At 41.2% G+C, this 19622-nt stretch overlaps 1 protein-coding gene across 1 annotated transcript; it reads right to left on the reverse strand.

Annotated features, from left to right (window-relative positions):
* Positions 1 to 16682: 16682 nt before the first annotated feature.
* LOC133878591 (uncharacterized) lies at positions 16683 to 17415 on the reverse strand (the record flags this gene model as incomplete). The annotated part of the gene is made up of 1 exon (XM_062317160.1): positions 16683 to 17415. A coding segment is annotated over exon 1 (675 nt), but the record flags the coding sequence as incomplete, so codon positions are not given.
* Positions 17416 to 19622: the final 2207 nt, after the last annotated feature.

Genomic DNA, 19622 nt, shown 5'->3' on the forward strand with positions numbered 1-19622 from the left:
GATTCAATAGGCAATGTGACGACCCTTTTTTTTTGGAAAACATACCAAATGAGTCATCATAGTGGCGCGACTAATTGTCGCTCAGCCACCATTTGGTACACATCCCATAATATGTACCCGATATTCAGAGTTGACATCTATACAGCAGATAACACTTATAAACATAAACTGGATAATGGAAACATAAACTGTTAATTACACAAAAGAGCCATATGAAAATCTATTTGTTCAAGGCTTTTAGACATAACATTATCTACATACCCAAAAGGTTGGCTCAACAAATACATGTGTCACGTAAGACACGAGCCTTATACAAAATAACTACAAAAGGGACCATCCAAGTCCCACTCATCTACGACCCCAGCGAAGTGCCTTAGTCGTAGTATTCAAAGTAGTTTGCTACGGGGTCATCATCTACATCCACTGTACCTGCAGCCAAAGTATCAATGTCTGCATGGTTGTGGAGTTATCTATATCTGCATAGATGAAAGTATGAGTTCACCACCTTAGTACATAATATCGAGGTCTCAGTAGTACAAAACTCACTGGTTTTCACAATGAGCCAATCTTTTCATTTTTACAATATGTTTACAATAACAACTAGCTGTGAAATGATAGTTTTATAAATGGTTTCATAGTCAATAAAGTGAACCATGATAATTTGGTTCACCAATTCAATACATAATAATAAATCATATACGACTCAAACATTCCCATACACAAGCTTTCCGTTCTTTTGGGGAAATGCAAGCATACGTGAGCATTTAAGAAATAGTTGACATTATGTCTTGGCCTCATACACATATGAGTCATCCAAACCTTTGGGAAATCCCGATATACGCGCACTCCCAAACATGTGTATCATAAAGGAGTAATTGACATAATATCTCGGCCATGTACACATGCATTTCTTCCGTACCTTAGGGGAATACATGCATATGCACTTGTTAGGGATAAAATCAACTCCGAAGACATGTAGATTCTATGACAGTCAGAGGCTCAAACCACAGATCCGACCCGCAGATCACCTCGGACATTTATCATAACCTCGTATAAGAAGATTATCTCGGTAAAACGGACCTACCAAATTCTGCATGTCCGGAATATTCCGAGATCTCCTAGTTTGGGCGGAGCGAACATGTCTCAGATATTCTCATAACAGAGAGTTGGTCAGAGTACGAGATAATTGCCTCGGGGTTATTTTCTCAGGTATAACAAGCGTTTGAGAGTCCTTAGAATTCTATATTCAAGATTTATAGACACAGATTCCAATCTGCGATTGAATTAGAATAGTGATAAGACTCCAATCCCAAGATCTTCGGGATTGACCCTTATCCCAACATAAATGAGATAAGATCGCTAATAAGGTGGAATTAAGATCGAAAATGGGAGTGTTTCCCAAACTGGACTCTACCGCCTTATTCAAATTCCCTGAAGATAAGGTTGAGACTCAAGCAAACTAGGACTCAGACACCTAGTCCAATTGTACTTCAAGAGCTCTAGTAGGTCTGTAACTACAAGCTTATAAATAAGACTACGACACCAGGTATTTCAACACATCTTTTAAGCTCTGAGATTACAAAAATTCTCCAGAAAATTTAGATTGACTTAGGCATCGGAGTGGGCGTAGTCGGCACCCTCGACTAGTTGTTTGTTATTTTGCAGATTACAAGGTGAACCAATTCCAAGGAAGGTTTCCAAGGCGACATGTCACCATACCGGAAACTGTACCAACAGTTTGGCGCCGTCTATGGGAATTGAGATAATTCATTTTTCATAAAAAAATCAGTGATGGTGACTACACAACATACTAATCCGGGTCGAGACAACACCCATGAAGAAGCACCACGCCCTAATCCAGCTCGAGACAACACCCATGAAGTAGCGGAGTCTGCCGGTCCAGAGGATAGAATAGTCTAGCTGAACCAACAATTGGCTCAGGTACAAAAGCATGTGGAGGATTTGTTGGCTCAGAATACCCTGCTACAAGCTGCTCAGACGTCACCACCATCACAACATTTGGAGAGAGAGGAGGATAGTCACAATAGAGATGGACGAGAAGCTTCTAATGAACACCTGGAAGGGTCAGGGGAAAGACCCGAGCCACGGATCGAGAACAATGTTATGCCTGCAAACCCGACTCCAGGCCCACCAACAGAGGCCGAGAGAAGGCTGCAGCAGATGGTCTTGGACTTGGACCCAAAGTATGATGCATTATCAAGAACTATGGATCAGAAACGCAATGGGAAAGTCTCTTGTGGACAACCTCTTCCAAAACAAGGAGTCTATATTTACAGATGAAGTTTCCAACTTCGACTTGCCTGGAAGGTTTAAGGTACCCGATATCTCTGTTTTTTCAAGTAGTGAAGACCCAGTCGAGCACTTGGATAATTTCCGATCTCACGTGTCTTTGCACAAGACACCCGACGTGGTGCTGCAAGTCGACTATATCTGCAATCTCACGATTTAAACCGTGCAAAAACCTAGCCATGGTGGCTTCTCGGTCCTCTTCTACATTAGCCCGGATCATTGCTACCTCCATCTCCTTGTAATACTCATCCACACTCTTGGAACCTTGAGTTAACCTCTGCAACTTTTGATACAATCCCCTATAATAATGGTTGGGTACAAAACGCCTCCTCATAAGCATTTTCATCTCCTCCCAAGTGTCCACGGGTGGCTCTCTATTTCTCCTCCTATTAATCAGTAATTGATCCCACCAAACAATGGCATAATCTGTGAATTCAATTGCAGCCAACTTAACCTTCTTTATCTCCGAGTAGTTGTGACAATCAAACACCATCTCCATTTTAGTTGCAATCCTAGAAAATTTCAGGTTGGAGATTGGGTCCTCAAGAAAGTGAGCTTAATGACGAAAGATTCAACAGAAGGAAAATTGGCACCAAAATGGGAAGGTCCCTATCAAGTAGTAAGATGTCATCAAAAAGGGGCTTATCATCTAATGACCGAAACAGGGAAGATGCTCCCTAGATCATGGAACGCCGAACATTTGAAGAGATATTACATGTAATTTTTATTTTTTCCACAATTTTATCATCAATAAAGCAGATCCTTTGCCAATTCGTTTTCAAGAACAGTAGATATTTTAAGAATCAGCCTGACTCCCTTCCTCGAACAACCTGAAAGGGTTATGGAAGGGATACCCAGGGAAGAATCCGCCCAACTCCCTTCCTCGGACGACCCAAAAGGGTTATGGAAGGGATACCCAGGGAAGAATCCGCCCAACTCCCTTCCTCAGACGACCCAAAAGGGTTATGGAAGGGATATCCAGGGAAGAATCCGTCCGACTCCCTTCCTCGAAAGGGTTATGGAAGGGATATCCAGGGTATCTAAATATGCCCCTCGATTGGGGGTCTCAAAAAGGATAAGGATACGGATAATCTAAAGTATCTTCATTGCAAGATATAACTCCACAAAGACAGATGAAGAGAGATTTCATCAAAAGAGGGGTATGAGGCCTTTCTTCTAATTTCCTCAATAAAACTTAAACAATCTGATCGTTTGCCTAAGTTCTGAGGGGTGGTGGTGGATTGAAGAAATTGAAAGATCAACAATTTATGAAGATAGAAGTATGAAAGGTATAAACTTTTCTTGATTACAAAATTTTTCACAAGTTACAAAGAAAAAAAACGTTCAGGTCTAGTGCCTGCGCCTCGGAAATAACTCTCAGGCTGCCGCATCTTCGAGAGGATCCTCTTGGGGATTCGGTGTGTCAGAGCCCCAACTCAGAACATCGGGCATGAATTCTTGACCGAAGTCTTCCATTTCTTTGATTGCTTCATCCGAAATTCCGATTAGAAGCGGCCCGATAGTTTCGGGATCGAACTTATACTGAGGGTTCTTCACCAAAGTTCAAAATTTTTTGAACCCCTAGTTAAATGCCCGACCCCAACTCTGGTCTCGAAGATAAGGCACGTAGCTCAGTTGCTTCAAATATCGCTTCAGTTTGGCTAGGCCCACATCATATCTGGCTCTAATTCTGATCAAAAGACTCTCCGACTGGTCTTGTGCTTTTACAGCTTTGTCTCTTTCGGCCTCGAGTCTTTCAACTTCGGTGATAAGTTTCTCCTTCTCGGCTTCAGCCCTTTTAGCATTCTTGCACGCTTTGGAGCATTCATTTTGAATGGCCCGCTAACGAGACTCTAGTTGATCTGCACGATCAAGTTCAGTGGAAAGACTCGCGACAGAGCGAGTATACTGCTCATTGGCTTCAAAAACTTCCCTTTTTCGTCGAGCATTGGTGGACCGCTCCTCGAATATAATTGAATCCCGAGAAGCAAGCTCTTCATCTCGGGATTGAAGGACAGCTTTCAAAGTTACTACTTCCTTCTATAGCCCCGAAAGTCGAGCCTGCACTTCGGGGGTTGGAGTCGGCTGCACTTCTTGACGGCTTTCGTTCCTTTGCCAGCAGAGGGCCGTCATTTTCACCAGAAGCTGTGAAGTGAAAGGAAGAAAAATTCAGAATAATTTACATGAATTTGGCTCAAACAAAGGTTTGTTTCGGGAAGTTCACCTGATAGTGGGAGATAAGAATGCCTTGAGAAATTCTCTCAGGGGAAGCGGTGCCTGCATTACCCAAGAAACCTTTGGGAATTAAGTTTTTAATGGCCTCCATTGAGTGTCCAAGAAGGCCTCTACCCAAAACCTCGAAGGCTGCCCTGGATCTAGAAGAGCTAGGTCCCTCAGGAGGAGCAGCTTCAACATTCGGAGCTGCCTCGGACTCATTAGGCCTTGGCCTACATGTGTTTGCCTCGGTGTTGGCTCCGGACCTATTAAGCACTTTGGGATGTTGAGTTACCTCGGAAGTGCTAGCCTCGGTATTGGCCCCGGACCTATCAGGCACTTCAAGAAGTCGAGTTGCCTCTGACCTATTTACGCCCCTTACTTCAAGATCAGCTTCCGGACTATTCTGAACTACCGCGTGTGGAGAAATTTTTGGCCCTCGGCACTTGGCCTCTCTAGTATTCCCCTTTCAACTACTTCGGTCTGATCAGGAGTTGTATGAGACCTTGGAGATGTAGCACTCTCCGTTTCGCAGTCATAGTTGGGGGGTGGAGGAGTGCCAGGCCGCTCTGTTGAAGGAGTCCGAGGGGTGTGCTCCTTTTCTATCTCTTCAGCAAAAGTTTGATATTGGGGGGTGGTGGCCTCCTCACCACCATCTCCAGCAGACTCGTCTCCCAAAAAAGCAGATTCTTGTCGAACCTCATCGGTATCAGAGGGCCTTATGACTAGCCTACCCCGCATCTACTCAGCCCCTAAGATTATTTCTGACAGGCGAGCTCAGGGACAAAATTTCTTTCTCTTCACCACATGCTTTACCCGACGCATGGCTGGAACGGGCTAGCCCCAGGTGTTAGTTCGCACTCCCCTTCTGATCTTGCAGGAGCTGGACTTGTTATCACTGATTTCCCAGCATTAGCTTCTTCATGAGGAGCGTCCGAGCCCGATGTGACACCTCGGAGCTAGTCTCATCCCTTAGGCCAGATGGGGACAAGGGTCCAACCCATCGGATTGGGGAGACTTCTGGTACAAAGCCTCGAAAGCTAGCCGTGCCCTCTTCTGTGTTGGTTTCAGTCACAGGCCTCCTCGGAGGTGTTCTCTTTGCACTGAAGCGACCAGAGGAATATTTTGCTTCTTCAAAGGAACATCCTCGGGAGTTGCCTCGACTCGTTCAGAAGGTCTCTTTTTGGTTGCAGGCCTCGGGGACGGAAGGGTATCACTTCTTTTTTTGGCTGCTCCTCTTTTGGTGATCGTCTTCTTGTTCCTCGGAATATTGTATCCAAGAAATTGCCTAAGATTTTCCTCGGTCACAAGATTATCAAAATCAATTTCTTTAAATTTCTCGGGTTTAACCCAGCTACGGACTAGTCGTTTATCTTAGTAACATCTTCCCGATCAGATATACTAATTGAAAGGGGTTCGCTTCGGCCAGGTCGTAACAACCACCAGGTCCGAGGCATTCTGTAGTTTTTGGGCAAAATCGTACCTTTGGGACATTCCCATTCCCCAGATACTCGAAAGAACTGCTCCTCCCAGAACTTATTGTTGGACAACCCGCTCTTAAGTTTGATGAATATAGGGGGGTGACGGACGGACAACTTGATCATTCCCTTTGAAGTCTGCCTTGGCCGATAGATATTCAAGAATTGAAGAATCTTCATCTCTTTCTTCAATACTAGCCTCCAAAGGATGTAGGAGGCAAATAAGTATCTCCAAGCGTTGGGCATGATCTGGCTTGGAGCGACCATTAGAAATAGGACGAAGTCCCGAGTGATCTCCGGGAAGGGTAGCCGAAGTCTAGCCATGAACATCCTCTCGAATAGAGTGACGTCACCGTCGTCGATAAGCCGAGCCTCGGGAGTTTGATAGAACATCCTCACCGTCCGAGGGATGTCATAGTTCAGCCGTAGAACACCCTCCTGCCTTTCAAAGAGGGTGGTTTCCACCCTGCACTCCAGGGGAGAAAGGTTTATGGGACTATGACGTAGTGGCATATTGGAGGCAGCTTTCTTGGGGGCCATTTCAGAAAGAGGAAGTAAGAAAGGAAATTTTAGAGAGAAAAAAAATTCAAGAAGGGGTCAACAATGGTGAAAAGTGAAAGAGTACGGTAAAATACAAAAGAGGTGAATAGTGAAGCAATTGAGGAGTTAAATGCACTCCCCACGTGTCCAAGATTTTAAGAGGCACCATCACTTCAATATCTCCGAAAACTGAAGGGACGTCCGTTTCGAATCCGGAAATTAAATGTTTCGAGAATAGCATGTCATGATTTAAAAAGAACGGCGTCGTCAAGAGTGCGCAGACTTCTGTCATTATGAGGGAAAAAGGTGACAATGTTCAAACGTTCAAACTTTCAAAAAGGCGCAGCATTTATGACAAAAGCATTGACAACTTTCAAAAAGTGCGGGTTTACTAGCAACGAATAATTCCCTTAATTTCAATTTATTTTTGAAATTAGAGAATTAGGGGGGTAATTGTTAGGGATAAAATCAACTCTGAAAACACGTAGATTCTATGACAGTCAGAGGCTCAAACCACAGATCCGACGAGCGGGTCACCTCGGTTTTGTCACCTCGGACATTTATCAAACCCTGTATAAGAAGATTATCTCGGTAAGATAACACCTCAGACCTACCAAATTCTGCACAGTGCGGAATATTCTGAGATCTCCTAGTTTGGGCGGAGCGAACATGTCTCGGATATTCTTATAACGAAGAGTTGGTCAGAGTACGAGATAATCGCCTCGGGGTCATTTCTCAGGGTATAACAAGCGTTTGAGAGTCCTTAGAATTCTATATTCAAGATTTATAGACACAGATTGCAATCTGCAATTGAATTAGAATAGTGATAAGACTCCAATCCCAAGATCTTAGGGATTGACCCTTATCCCAACATAAATGAGATAAGATTGCTAATAAGGTGGAATTAAGATCGAAAAGGGGTGAGTGTTTCCCAATCTGGACTCTACCGCCTTATTCAAATTACCTAAAGATAAGGCTGAGACTCAAGCAAACTAGGACTCAGACTCCTAGTCCAATTGTACTTCAAGAGCTCCAGTAGGTCTGTAACTACAAGCCTATAAATAAGACTACGACACCAGGAATTTCGACACATCTTTTAAGCTATGAGATTACAAAAATTCTCCAAAAAATTTAGACTGACCTAGGCATCGGAGTGGGCGTAGTCGGCACCCCTAACTAGTTGTTTGTTACTTTGTAGATTACAAGGTGAACTAATTCCAAGGAAGGCGACGAATCACAAGGCGACACGTCACCATACCAGAAACCGTACCAACAACACTCATTGGAGGAGAAGGTCCAGTTGATGCAGAAATCATTAAGAAGCCTCCTACCAAAAGAAGCCCTCCCATATGCCACCACTGTGGTGTAAGCAGTCACATCCGATCTAGATGTCCTCAACGTCAAGGTTAGAATAAGCTATCAAGACATGCTACATTAGGCACTAGACCTCCAGCAAGATATCAAGCTCCACAGCCCCAGCTTCAAAAGCAGAGATTTGTTCTTGTTAATAAAAAATGGATCCCAAAGAAGGACAAATCAAGACACTACGAGGAGACGCTGCAAATGCCTAAAAGAGACCAATTTTATGAAAGGCCGCCTCTTTTTAGTAGTTTTATGGATAGCTTGCTGAGATTGATGGAAAACCAATTGAAAGACTATCAACCATCACCACAAGAAAGGTAGGGTTGGGACAGAAAGGATGAGGACACTCACCCCTCGAGGGGGAATGGACCCACCTAGTTAGTGAGGTCACACATGCCTAGATTTTGGTTCCTAATCCTAGAGCTTGTTAAGTTTGCTTGCATTGCATTGGGTTCTTCCTATCAGATATCTGTTCACATGTTTTGCATTCTAGGAACCATATTTGTTTTATCCCCATATTTTCTCTTGTTGTCTTAAGGAAAATTTCTTCAAGTAGTTTATGTGGATGACAGAAAAAGTACGTCGGGCGGCTACTTTTTTGTTTTGGTAATTCTAAACCTCTCTCCCTGAGGACATGTTTGATCTTACTACACATGCTAGGATTAGATATTGTTTCTTTTCCTCATATCATGTCTTTGTTGTTTTTCTAACAAAAAAAAAAAAAAAAATGGGGGGAGAAAATGTTGAATTTTTATTTTTTTCTTTTGATAACTTCTCAAATATTTCATGTATTTTTGCCTCATATCTCAGTCCGTTATGCTTTGATTAAATATGCTTATATGTGACTGAGAATTTATGTCTGATATCTTTTAAGTTTTCTTGTAGCATCTTAATGCTAAATAGTTGTTTTTTCTCATGTGATGAAAAATTGTGCACTATCCAAAGCTCCCCTAAGGTACATTTTTTTTACTCACATTTTTAGCTTCTGAAAATTCTGGTGAGAGATATTTTTTTTTGCTAAGATGGTCAAATTGACCAACTCGCTAGTTGAACCTAGAACTCATAAATCCTAGCATTCTCTCTAGGTTGCAGCACCAAGTGATAAAAAGCATTTAAAATTCAATAAATATGGATAATTAAAAAGATCCACTGCTTATTGTACTGTAAATCTTTTCTTAAACTTGTCCTTATAGAAACAGTTAGTGACCAAATCATTGCGGAAATAGACGGTCACTAAAGGACTAAGTAAAAGAAAATTGCTGCATCTTGGGGGAGTGTATCAGATGAGGGTGGTTTGGCCCTAGTAAAATAAGGTTTAACATTTGACTAATCTATCTTTGAATTTTTCTCTCTTTTAGAAAATTCAGTTGCTTTAAATCACATCAGCAAACATCATACCTTATTGAGAAAGCTTCACATACACATGCATAACATGAGTTGAGTATTCTATTTAAAATTTCTATCTGCAGGGAAATTTGTGCTTATTGAATACTTAACTCTCGATTATATCTTTGCATATTTTGAATTGCTATTTGACTGTCTTATCAATTATTTATACATGCATGTTCTGAAGCTAATTTTAGGGAAAACTATTTTTCTGCAAATTTTCCTCTAATTTCAGCTTTTCAGTGTGGAGCGTCCGGACGGACCTATTCTTGCGTCCGGATGCACTCGGCCTTGCTGAACACTGACCTGGCAGTAGCCGTCCGGACGGTTAAGTGACACGTCCGGATAGTAGCCCTAAGGTCAGCATCTCCATCTCAGTTTTTCTCTCATTTTTTTTTTTTTGATTGTCTAGCATTTTTCTTGTGCTTTCTCATGAGTTTTCGTCCTATTTTTGTCCTTTTTTGCATTTTTTTTCTCCATTCCAGGTTCTTTTTTTAATGTCTTTTATATTCTTTTCAATTTTTATTAACTGATAGAACATTAGGATTGTTTTGAAATACTTTTGTTGAGATAAATAATGCATGAAATTTTTTATATTCTTTGCTACTGAGATAGGGTTATATGTTCTGTCAGTTATTTGAACTATTTTTGGCCATTTGATTTTACATGTGTTATTTTTGGAAAGTCCATTTTACTCCCGTTATAATGCCCAATTTTTGTTTGAACTCACTGGATGTAACATTTTTTTTTTGTGTGGTATTTTTGGGCATATAATCTTTGCATTTTTTTTCATAAAAATGTATTCAGGCAGTTCTCAACGCAAGGTGAGATAGAGGACAGATGAGGGTATAGCTGCCACCAGGACTAGTATGGAAAGTAGACAAGTCATCCCAGAGCAGAACATTGTCAGAGCAAACATTATGGTTGCTCCTCTGGACTTCATTGCTCAGATGATTTAGGACAATCACTGGGGATATCTTTATAGTTGTACATACCCAGTGTATTCCATGCTGATGCGAGACTTTTATGGGTACTTGGAGGTGATACAGGATGATGAGAGTGGTATCATCCTATAGATTACTGTCAGAAGGCACACCATTCAGATTTACCCTCAACTTATCAACTCTATTCTTGACGTACCAATGCTTGCCATTTCAGCGAGTCTATTCTCAGAGAGATTGGAGCTTCCTAGCTTGGAGCATCTTATAGACTTCTTTGATGCCCATCCTCAGGGTAATGAGCCAGCACACTGGCATGTCAAGATCCGTACATTTTCTTCCCCGCACCACCTGCTCGTGAAGATTGTTTTACACAATCTTTGGCCCACAGCTCGTAGGAGTGAGCTAGTACGGAAAAAGGCTAGACCTTTGTATGCCTTGGTCATGAGGATACTATTGTCTCTCCAAGTACATTATGCAGACCATACTTGAGATGAGAGATGAGCATTCTACAGGTCTACCTTTTGCGTGACTTATCACGAAGATCTGTCTCCGTTCTATGACGGACATTGCTGATACTGAGCCAAAGGGGGGAGTTCATGATCCCCTTGGGAGTCAGACTTTCATGAAGTCAAATGCTTAGTTGCAGTTTGAAGGTCAAAGCTGAAAAATAAATGACTTCTAATTTATCGTGTGTGTGCACAATGTGTAACAAAATATTGGAAATGCAGAATTTAAATAACACAAATATTTTGTTAACGAAGTGGAAACTCAATTAAGAGAAAAACCACTCTGGGGCAGCCAAACCCAAGAAATCCACTATCAGAAGGCAAAGCTAGTACAAAGATAGTAACACTCACATGCCCGATTCAGCGATCGTATCTTGCACTTTGACATGTAGCCCAAAGTAAACGCTTCCCAACCAAGTCTCTTACTTGAAAGGGTCTTCTATGGATTCCTTTACCTTAGAGATCCTCCCTAAGACAGACTTCAATTATGAGTACAGTAATAGCACAATGGCAATGGCTTGAGAGCTAGCGGATCATCACAATTTTTTCCTAAAATATACTCTCTAAGCTATAAAGAATTCAATACCAAATTCTGTAAAGAATATATGCCTAGATGCCTCTATTTATAAGCTCAGCATACCTAAAACAAATCTGAAACGAATTTCTCTATCGGCGTCCGGACAGTAGCTGAGAGCGTCCGGACAGTGATGCCCTAGGGTCTGGATGGTTACACTTCCACTACATGTAATTACCATAATAAGGACCGCTTCCGGACAATGTTGCCCTGTCATCCGAATGGTTGCAATTCTTCTCCATGCCTTGCCTTATCAAGGACCTCGTCCAGAAGGTGTTGCCCTGTCGTCCGAATGGATGCAGCTGTCTTCCCATATACATCTCTATAAAGGAAATCTGATTACTTGTAGAACTCTGATGAGCGATCGGGCCATGACGTCCGGACGGATGCAACCTTGAACTGTTCGAATCTTCTAGACACTGATGGGTGTCCGGACGCATGACTAGGCCATCCAGACGGAATCTTGGGATCTGACTTCTCTGAGTTGGAATCTGCACAGAAACTTCTTTGAACATCTTGAACCACTTTTCAAAAATGAAGACCCTAAAATAAACGACATCCATGATTATGTAGCAACATTACATAATAGTGATTTTATCAAACAGAATGCAGCCAACACAAACTAACAAACTCCCTCTTTGGCTATTCTAGGACAAAAATCACTTGACCGGTTTAAAAATACATTCCCAGTCCAAAACAAAATACTCCCCTTTTCTGTCTCAAAAGGACGAAGGGTAAAAAGAGTATAGGAAAAAAAAAAAAAGTACTCCCCCTTAATAATGATTTTGTCAAACAGAATGCAGACAACACAAACTAACAAACTCCCTCTTTGGCTATTCTAGGACAAAAATCACTTGACCGGTTTAAAAATACATTCCCGGTCCAAAACAAAATACTCCCCCTTTCTGTCTCAAAAGGACAAAGGGTAAAAAGAGTATAGGAAAAAAAAAAATTACTCCCCCTTATTCCACCTTAAATGTTTACAAATATCCAAAACAGGAAAACAACAAAATTTTCTCAAAATAAATCAACAAAACACCAAAAAGAAGGAAAAAAAAAAAAATCAATCCTCACCGTCAGGGGACAAATGATGGTGCTTAAGACACTCCTAGATGTCAAGCTGGCACTGCTCCACTTGGAGGTTGATAGAGCGGACCTCCCGCTGAATAAAACTCATATCCCCCTGAATAGAATCCAAAGCATCCAGAATCTGAGCAAATCCTGCATCATACTGTGGAGGCGAAGGAGCAATCTGAGAAGAGGAAGCTCCGGTAGGCAGCTCAAACTGAACAGGAGGAGGCTGAGGAGCTTCATCTTGACCTTCATGCCTCAGTTGGGCATTTGACTTCATGAGAGTCTAATTGCCAAGGTGATATGAACTCCACCAACAAATGTGATGAAACCCGATAGCAATGATGGTTTGAAACCCCAAGATCGTGTAGACAAGAATTGTTGAGGCTTGACCCGTCACCTAACTAGATGAGAAACCAAGACTACGAAGGATTGAAACGCCACACCAAGAATCTGAATCTCTTCAAGAATCAAGGTGATAAGTTTGGTTGTTTGAACGCCACAAGATTAACTTGATAAGCTCAAAAAGTTCTTTCAAGAACAAAGAGGAACACAAGACCTCACAATAATAATTTTCTGAAAACAAAATTCTATATCCCTTACAAAATTCGTTATGCCCATATATATACTTGGAACAACCCTCCAAGAATAGGAAAAGTCTTAATTATAGCTTTAAAAGCAACACAAGTGCCAACATAAACAAGTCCCAATATTTTTAGGTCTCTTTGGACTTCTAGAGGCAACCAAAATAACTAAATGACTAAATTCATAACCAGCCAAGACCAAGTTCATTCCCCTATTTAATATCCTTGAAACTCAACGAGTTCACACCCTTTAATGGTCAAACCAAGCTGGTCACGTTTTTGCATGCTAATTATCCTCTTCAACTGCTTTGATGACATGGACTAAGCCTTGATTATTATTTGAGCCCATTTTGGTCTTTTTAGAATCAGCCCAATTCTCTTGGATTAGCCCATTTAGTGCTTCCTTGAAACGTTTGGCTCTAAGTCTTGTAATTGGGCCACTAGGAAGTGACAAAGGGTCTTGCACAACTTCAGCCCCATTCCCATGTGTATGATCAGCATGTCCAGCTCCTTGGTTTCCATCATTCTCCCCCTCTTGAGAAGGATTTGTCCTCAAATCATCACCTACATCAAATGGAGACAAATCAGCAACATTAAAGCTTGCACTAACACCATACTCACTCGGTAAGTCAAGCTTGTAGGCATTATCATTGATGCGCTCCACTACTTGGAATGGTCCGTCACCCCGAGGTAGGAGTTTTGAACGCCGTTTCTCTGGAAAACGTTCCTTCCTTAAGTGTAACCAAACCCAATCTCCTGGTTCAAATACTACCTTCTTGCGTCCCTTGTTGGCTTGATGGACATATTGTTGAGTCCTCCTTTCAATGTTCAGCCGTGCCTTTTCATGAATCATCTTTACAAATTCTGCCTTCTTTTTGCCATCTAAGTTCACACGTTCACTCAAAGGTAAAGGAGTTAAATCCAAAGGTGACAATGGGTTAAAGCCATAAACAATTTCAAATGGTGAAAACTTAGTTGCAGAATGTATACTTCTATTGTAAGCAAATTCAACATGTGGCAAACAATCTTCCCATGTTTTCAAATTCTTTTTAATGATAGCACGCAACAAAGAAGACAAAGTTCTATTTACTACTTCAGTTTGACCATCCGTTTGTGGATGACAAGCAGTAGAAAACAACAATTTGGTTCCCAACTTTCCCCACAAAGTCTTCCAAAAGTAACTCAAAAACTTTGCATCCCTATCAGAAACAATGGTCCTAGGCATGCCATGTAACTTAACAATTTCTTTGAAGAACAAATCAGCTATATGTGATGCATCATCAGTTTTATGACAAGCAATGAAGTGTGCCATCTTGGAAAATCTATCTACCACCACAAAAATTGAATCTCTCCCCCTCTTAGTCCTAGGTAAACCTAAAACAAAATCCATAGAAATATCAGTCCAAGGTTCACTAGGTATTGGCAAAGGGGTGTACAAACCATGGGGTTTCAACTTAGACTTAGCATGTTTACACGTGATACACTTCTCACAGATTCTTTCCACATCACGTTTCATATGAGGCCAAAAAAAATGATCATGCAAAATTCCTAAAGTCTTAGCTACACCAAAATGACCCATCAAACCACCACCATGAGCTTCTCTCACAAGCAATTCACGCAAAGAACACATAGGCACACACAGTTTATTTTCCCGAAACAAAAATCCATCTTGCCTATAAAACTTATCAAACGCCACTTTTTCACATGCATTGAACACATCAGCAAAATCAGAATCTTGTGCATACAAATCCTTAATATATTCAAAGCCAAGCAATTTTGTATCTAAAATGGAAAGTAAAGCATACCTTCGGGACAATGCATCAGCCACCACATTTTCCTTACCTTGCTTGTATTTGATCACATAAGGAAATGTTTCAATGAATTCCACCCACTTGGCATGGCGTTTGTTCAACCTTTGCTGTCCTTTCAAATGCTTCAAAGATTCATGATCTGTGTGAATCACAAATTCCTTTGGCCATAGATAGTGCTGCCAATTTTCCAAAGCCCTTAGCAAGGCATACATTTCCTTATCATAAGTGGGGTAATTTAGGGCTGCCCCACTCAACTTTTCACTGAAATAAGCAACTGGATGACCACCTTGCATCAAAACAGCTCCAATACCTATTCCTGAAGCATCACACTCAATTTCAAAAGTTTTAGCAAAGTTAGGTAAAACAAGCAAAGGTGCATTAGTTAACTTTTCTTTGATCAGATTAAATGCATTTTCTTGTTCTTTTCCCCACTTAAACGGCACATTTTTCTTGATGACTTCAGTAAGAGGGGCGGCTAAGCTACTAAAATCACGCACAAACCGTCTATAGAAGCTAGCTAAGCCGTGGAAACTCCTCACTTGGCTGATTGTTGTAGGCGTTGGCCACTCTTGGATTGCCTTCACCTTTTCCTCGTCCACCCCAATTCCTCTCTTACTAACAACAAAACCAAGAAACACAAGCTTATCCGTGCAAAAGGTGCACTTCTTGAGATTAGCAAACAACTTTTCTTTCCTCAAGATTTCCAAAACAGATTTTAAATGCATCACATGTTCTTCCAAGTTTTTGCTATAAATTAGGATATCATCAAAATACACAACTACAAATCTGCCAATAAATGCACGCAAAACATGGTTCATCAAACGCATAAATGTGCTTGGCGCATTAGTTAAGCCGAAAGGCATCACTAACCATTCATACAAACCATATTTAGTTTTAAAAGCAGTTTTCCATTCATCACCTTCCTTCATCCTAATTTGATGATATCCACTCTTAAGATCAATTTTTGTAAAGACACAAGAACCATGCAATTCATCCAGCATATCATCTAACCTAGGAATAGGATGACGATACTTTACCGTTATGTTGTTGATGGCCCGGCAGTCAACACACATTCTCCATGTTCCATCCTTCTTAGGAACTAATAGCACCGGGACCGCACAAGGACTCATGCTTTCACGCACATACCCCTTCTCCAATAATTCACCTACTTGCCTCTGAAGTTCCTTGGTCTCCTCAGGATTGCTCCTATAAGCAGGTCGGTTAGGAATTGATGCACCGGGTATGAAATCAATTTGATGTTCAATCCCTCGGATTGGAGGTAAGCCACTAGGTACCTCTTCGGGAAAGACATCTTCAAACTTCTGCAAAAGAGAAACAATATTGCTCGGCAAAGTACCGACGAGATCATTAGTACATAAAAGAGCCTCCTTGTACATGAGTACAATAAGGGGCTGGTGTGAAAATAATGCTCTCTTGATCTCACTTTTTTTTGCAATGTAACTGAATTTTTCCTCTCTTGCTCTCACTATGGCCGAAATCCTCTCTCTTTCTTTTTCACTCTGATCAATGTTTTTCTCTCTTTCTTTTTTTTTCAACTCTTTTTTTCCACTTTCGGCCTTCCTTTCTTTTTCTTTTTTCTTTTCATTTGATCTTTGTAACTTTAGTTGGTCCTCCATGACCTGTTTTGGAGTTAATGGCACAAGAGTAATGGGTTGCCTTTTAAGAGTGAAAGAATACCTATTTGTGAATCCATCATGCGTAACCCTCCGATCATACTGCCATGGTCTTCCCAACAATAAATGGCATGCATGCATAGGAACCACATCACAAAGCACCTCATCCTCATATTTGCCTTGTCACCTTGATTTCGCCACATTCATTCAGCCACTGAAGCCAGTAAGGGTGAGGATGTTTCAAGGTGGTTAAGGCAAATTTCTCCACCAAATAAGTGCTGGCTACGTTTGTGCAACTCCCACCATCAATAATGACGCTGCAAACTTTGTTATTTACAAAGCACCGAGTATGAAACAAGTTTTCCCTTTGGTTACTTTCTTCCTCCTTAACTTGCACATTGAGAACTCGCCTTGCTACCAATAAATCTCCAACCACAGCATTTTGCTCATCATCGGCATCCTCCAAAGGTGGCATGTCATCATCATCTACTTCTTCCTCATTCTCCGACTCAAGCTCTCCTTGGGCGTTTATCACCATCACCCTTTTGTTTACACACTGGCTGGCTATGTGTCCCCGCCCCTGACATTTAAAACACTTAATATCACGTGTTTTAGAAATAGAAGCCTCGGTGTTACCTGAAGTAGTGGTGGTTGTTGGTTTGGCATTCTTAGAGGGTTCAAATTTTTGCTTATTTTGAAGCTGCTCGTCCCTTTTTGGAGCTGTCTTCCATGGGCTGGTGGTAGCCATAGGTTGTCCCCTCCTAGCCAATCCCTTTCGTTTGAATTGTTCCTCCACTTTTATGGCTTGATGCACCATATCTGTTAACTCAACATAGTGCTGCAACTCGACTATATCTGCAATCTCACGATTTAAACCGTGCAAAAACCTAGCCATGGTGGCTTCTCGGTCCTCTTCTACATTAGCCCGGATCATTGCTACCTCCATCTCCTTGTAATACTCATCCACACTCTTGGAACCTTGAGTTAACCTCTGCAACTTTTGATACAATCCCCCATAATAATGGTTGGGTACAAAACGCCTCCTCATAAGCATTTTCATCTCCTCCCAAGTGTCCACGGGTGGCTCTCTATTTCTCCTCCTATTAATCAGTAATTGATCCCACCAAACAATGGCATAATCTGTGAATTCAATTGCAGCCAACTTAACCTTCTTTATCTCCGAGTAGTTGTGACAATCAAACACCATCTCCATTTTAGTTTCCCACTCCAAATAAGCTTCAGGATCATTTTTACCTTGAAAAGACGGAATTTTAATCTTTATGTTTCCTAAATCATTATCCCTCTTAGGCCTACCCATCCTAGCTTCTCTATTCCCATACCCACGCTCAAACCTGCCTCGGTTCAAATATGGCTCATCAAATTCCTCCAACTCCGCCTCTTCCTCAACATTCCGCCACGGAACACGCCCACCTTGTTGCCTATTGGGATTGTCTTGTTGCTGTCCCCTAGGAGTTTCTGCTTCTACCCTGTCCAACCTCTCGTGAATAGGTTCTAATTCAGCCCTCAACATACGCCTCATCTCCCCTAACAACGCTTGCATTTGGAGGTTCGAAGCTGCGGGTTGTCGAAATTCTTCGGTTGTGTCTTCTTCTTGATTATTGGACATGTTTAGAATCTGCAAAACAAGGTTAGAATCCTCACAAGCACTCCCTCACGTGTTTCACTCAAGAATTAATACACTTACACTCGTGTTTTCACTCTAAACGGCTTTTACCCTCTTTTGGTCTCACACACTCTTGCCTTTTTCCACTCTTTTGTGTCTTCTTAGTTCTTAATCGAACTTCAAGAAACTAATTCAAAATAATCCAGCAGCAATTGAGAAATAACCAAAACTCATCAAAAAGGTCAAGAACTTGAATAATGTGAGAAACAAGATAGAAAGGAAGAAATTTTCTTACTCAGAAAGGTCAAGAACTTGAATAAGGTGAGAAACAAGATAGAAAGTAAGAAATTTTCTTACTGGAGTCGAGTACTTTTTTTTTTTTTTTTTTTTTTTTTTTTTTTTTTTTTCACAGCAGGGAACAGGAGATTAAAAAAAATAGAAACAATAATAAAAGATAGTCAAACTTGCCTTAGAACCAAGGCTCTGATACCAAAATGATATGAACTCCACCAACAAATGTGATGAAACCCGATAGCAATGATGGTTTGAAACCCCAAGATCGTGTAGACAAGAATTGTTGAGGCTTGACCCGTCACCTAACTAGATGAGAAACCAAGACTACGAAGGATTGAAACGCCACACCAAGAATCTGAATCTCTTCAAGAATCAAGGTGATAAGTTTGGTTGTTTGAACGCCACAAGATTAACTTGATAAGCTCAAAAAGTTCTTTCAAGAACAAAGAGGAACACAAGACCTCACAATAATAATTTTCTGAAAACAAAATTCTATATCCCTTACAAAATTCGTTATGCCCATATATATACTTGGAACAACCCTCCAAGAATAGGAAAAGTCTTAATTATAGCTTTAAAAGCAACACAAGTGCCAACATAAACAAGTCCCAATATTTTTAGGTCTCTTTGGACTTCTAGAGGCAACCAAAATAACTAAATGACTAAATTCATAACCAGCCAAGACCAAGTTCATTCCCCTATTTAATATCCTTGAAACTCAACGAGTTCACACCCTTTAATGGTCAAACCAAGCTGGTCACGTTTTTGCATGCTAATTATCCTCTTCAACTGCTTTGATGACATGGACTAAGCCTTGATTATTATTTGAGCCCATTTTGGTCTTTTTAGAATCAGCCCAATTCTCTTGGATTAGCCCATTTAGTGCTTCCTTGAAACGTTTGGCTCTAAGTCTTGTAATTGGGCCACTAGGAAGTGACAAAGGGTCTTGCACAACTTCAGCCCCATTCCCATGTGTATGATCAGCATGTCCAGCTCCTTGGTTTCCATCACAAGGGGGGTCTTGTACTCTCATCTTGGGCTCTGAAGAGACGTCCAGCTCAAACTAAAGAATGATCTTTGTGACCAAGCACGCAAAAGGAAGCCCTATAGAATGATCATCTCTCATCTCCAACATACAGTTGAGGATGTGCTTGCCTAAGGAAAAAGGCATCCTCGTCACTATCGCATATAGAAACTGAGCCCCCTTCAAGGTATGCTCACTCCTGCGAACAGTGAGCTAGAGATTATGCTGAACAATCTTTGCGAGCAGGCGGTGGAGGGGAGAAAAGGCAT

This window comes from Alnus glutinosa, chromosome 9, assembly GCF_958979055.1.
Source record: "Alnus glutinosa chromosome 9, dhAlnGlut1.1, whole genome shotgun sequence".
Taxonomy (NCBI): Eukaryota; Viridiplantae; Streptophyta; class Magnoliopsida; order Fagales; family Betulaceae; genus Alnus; species Alnus glutinosa.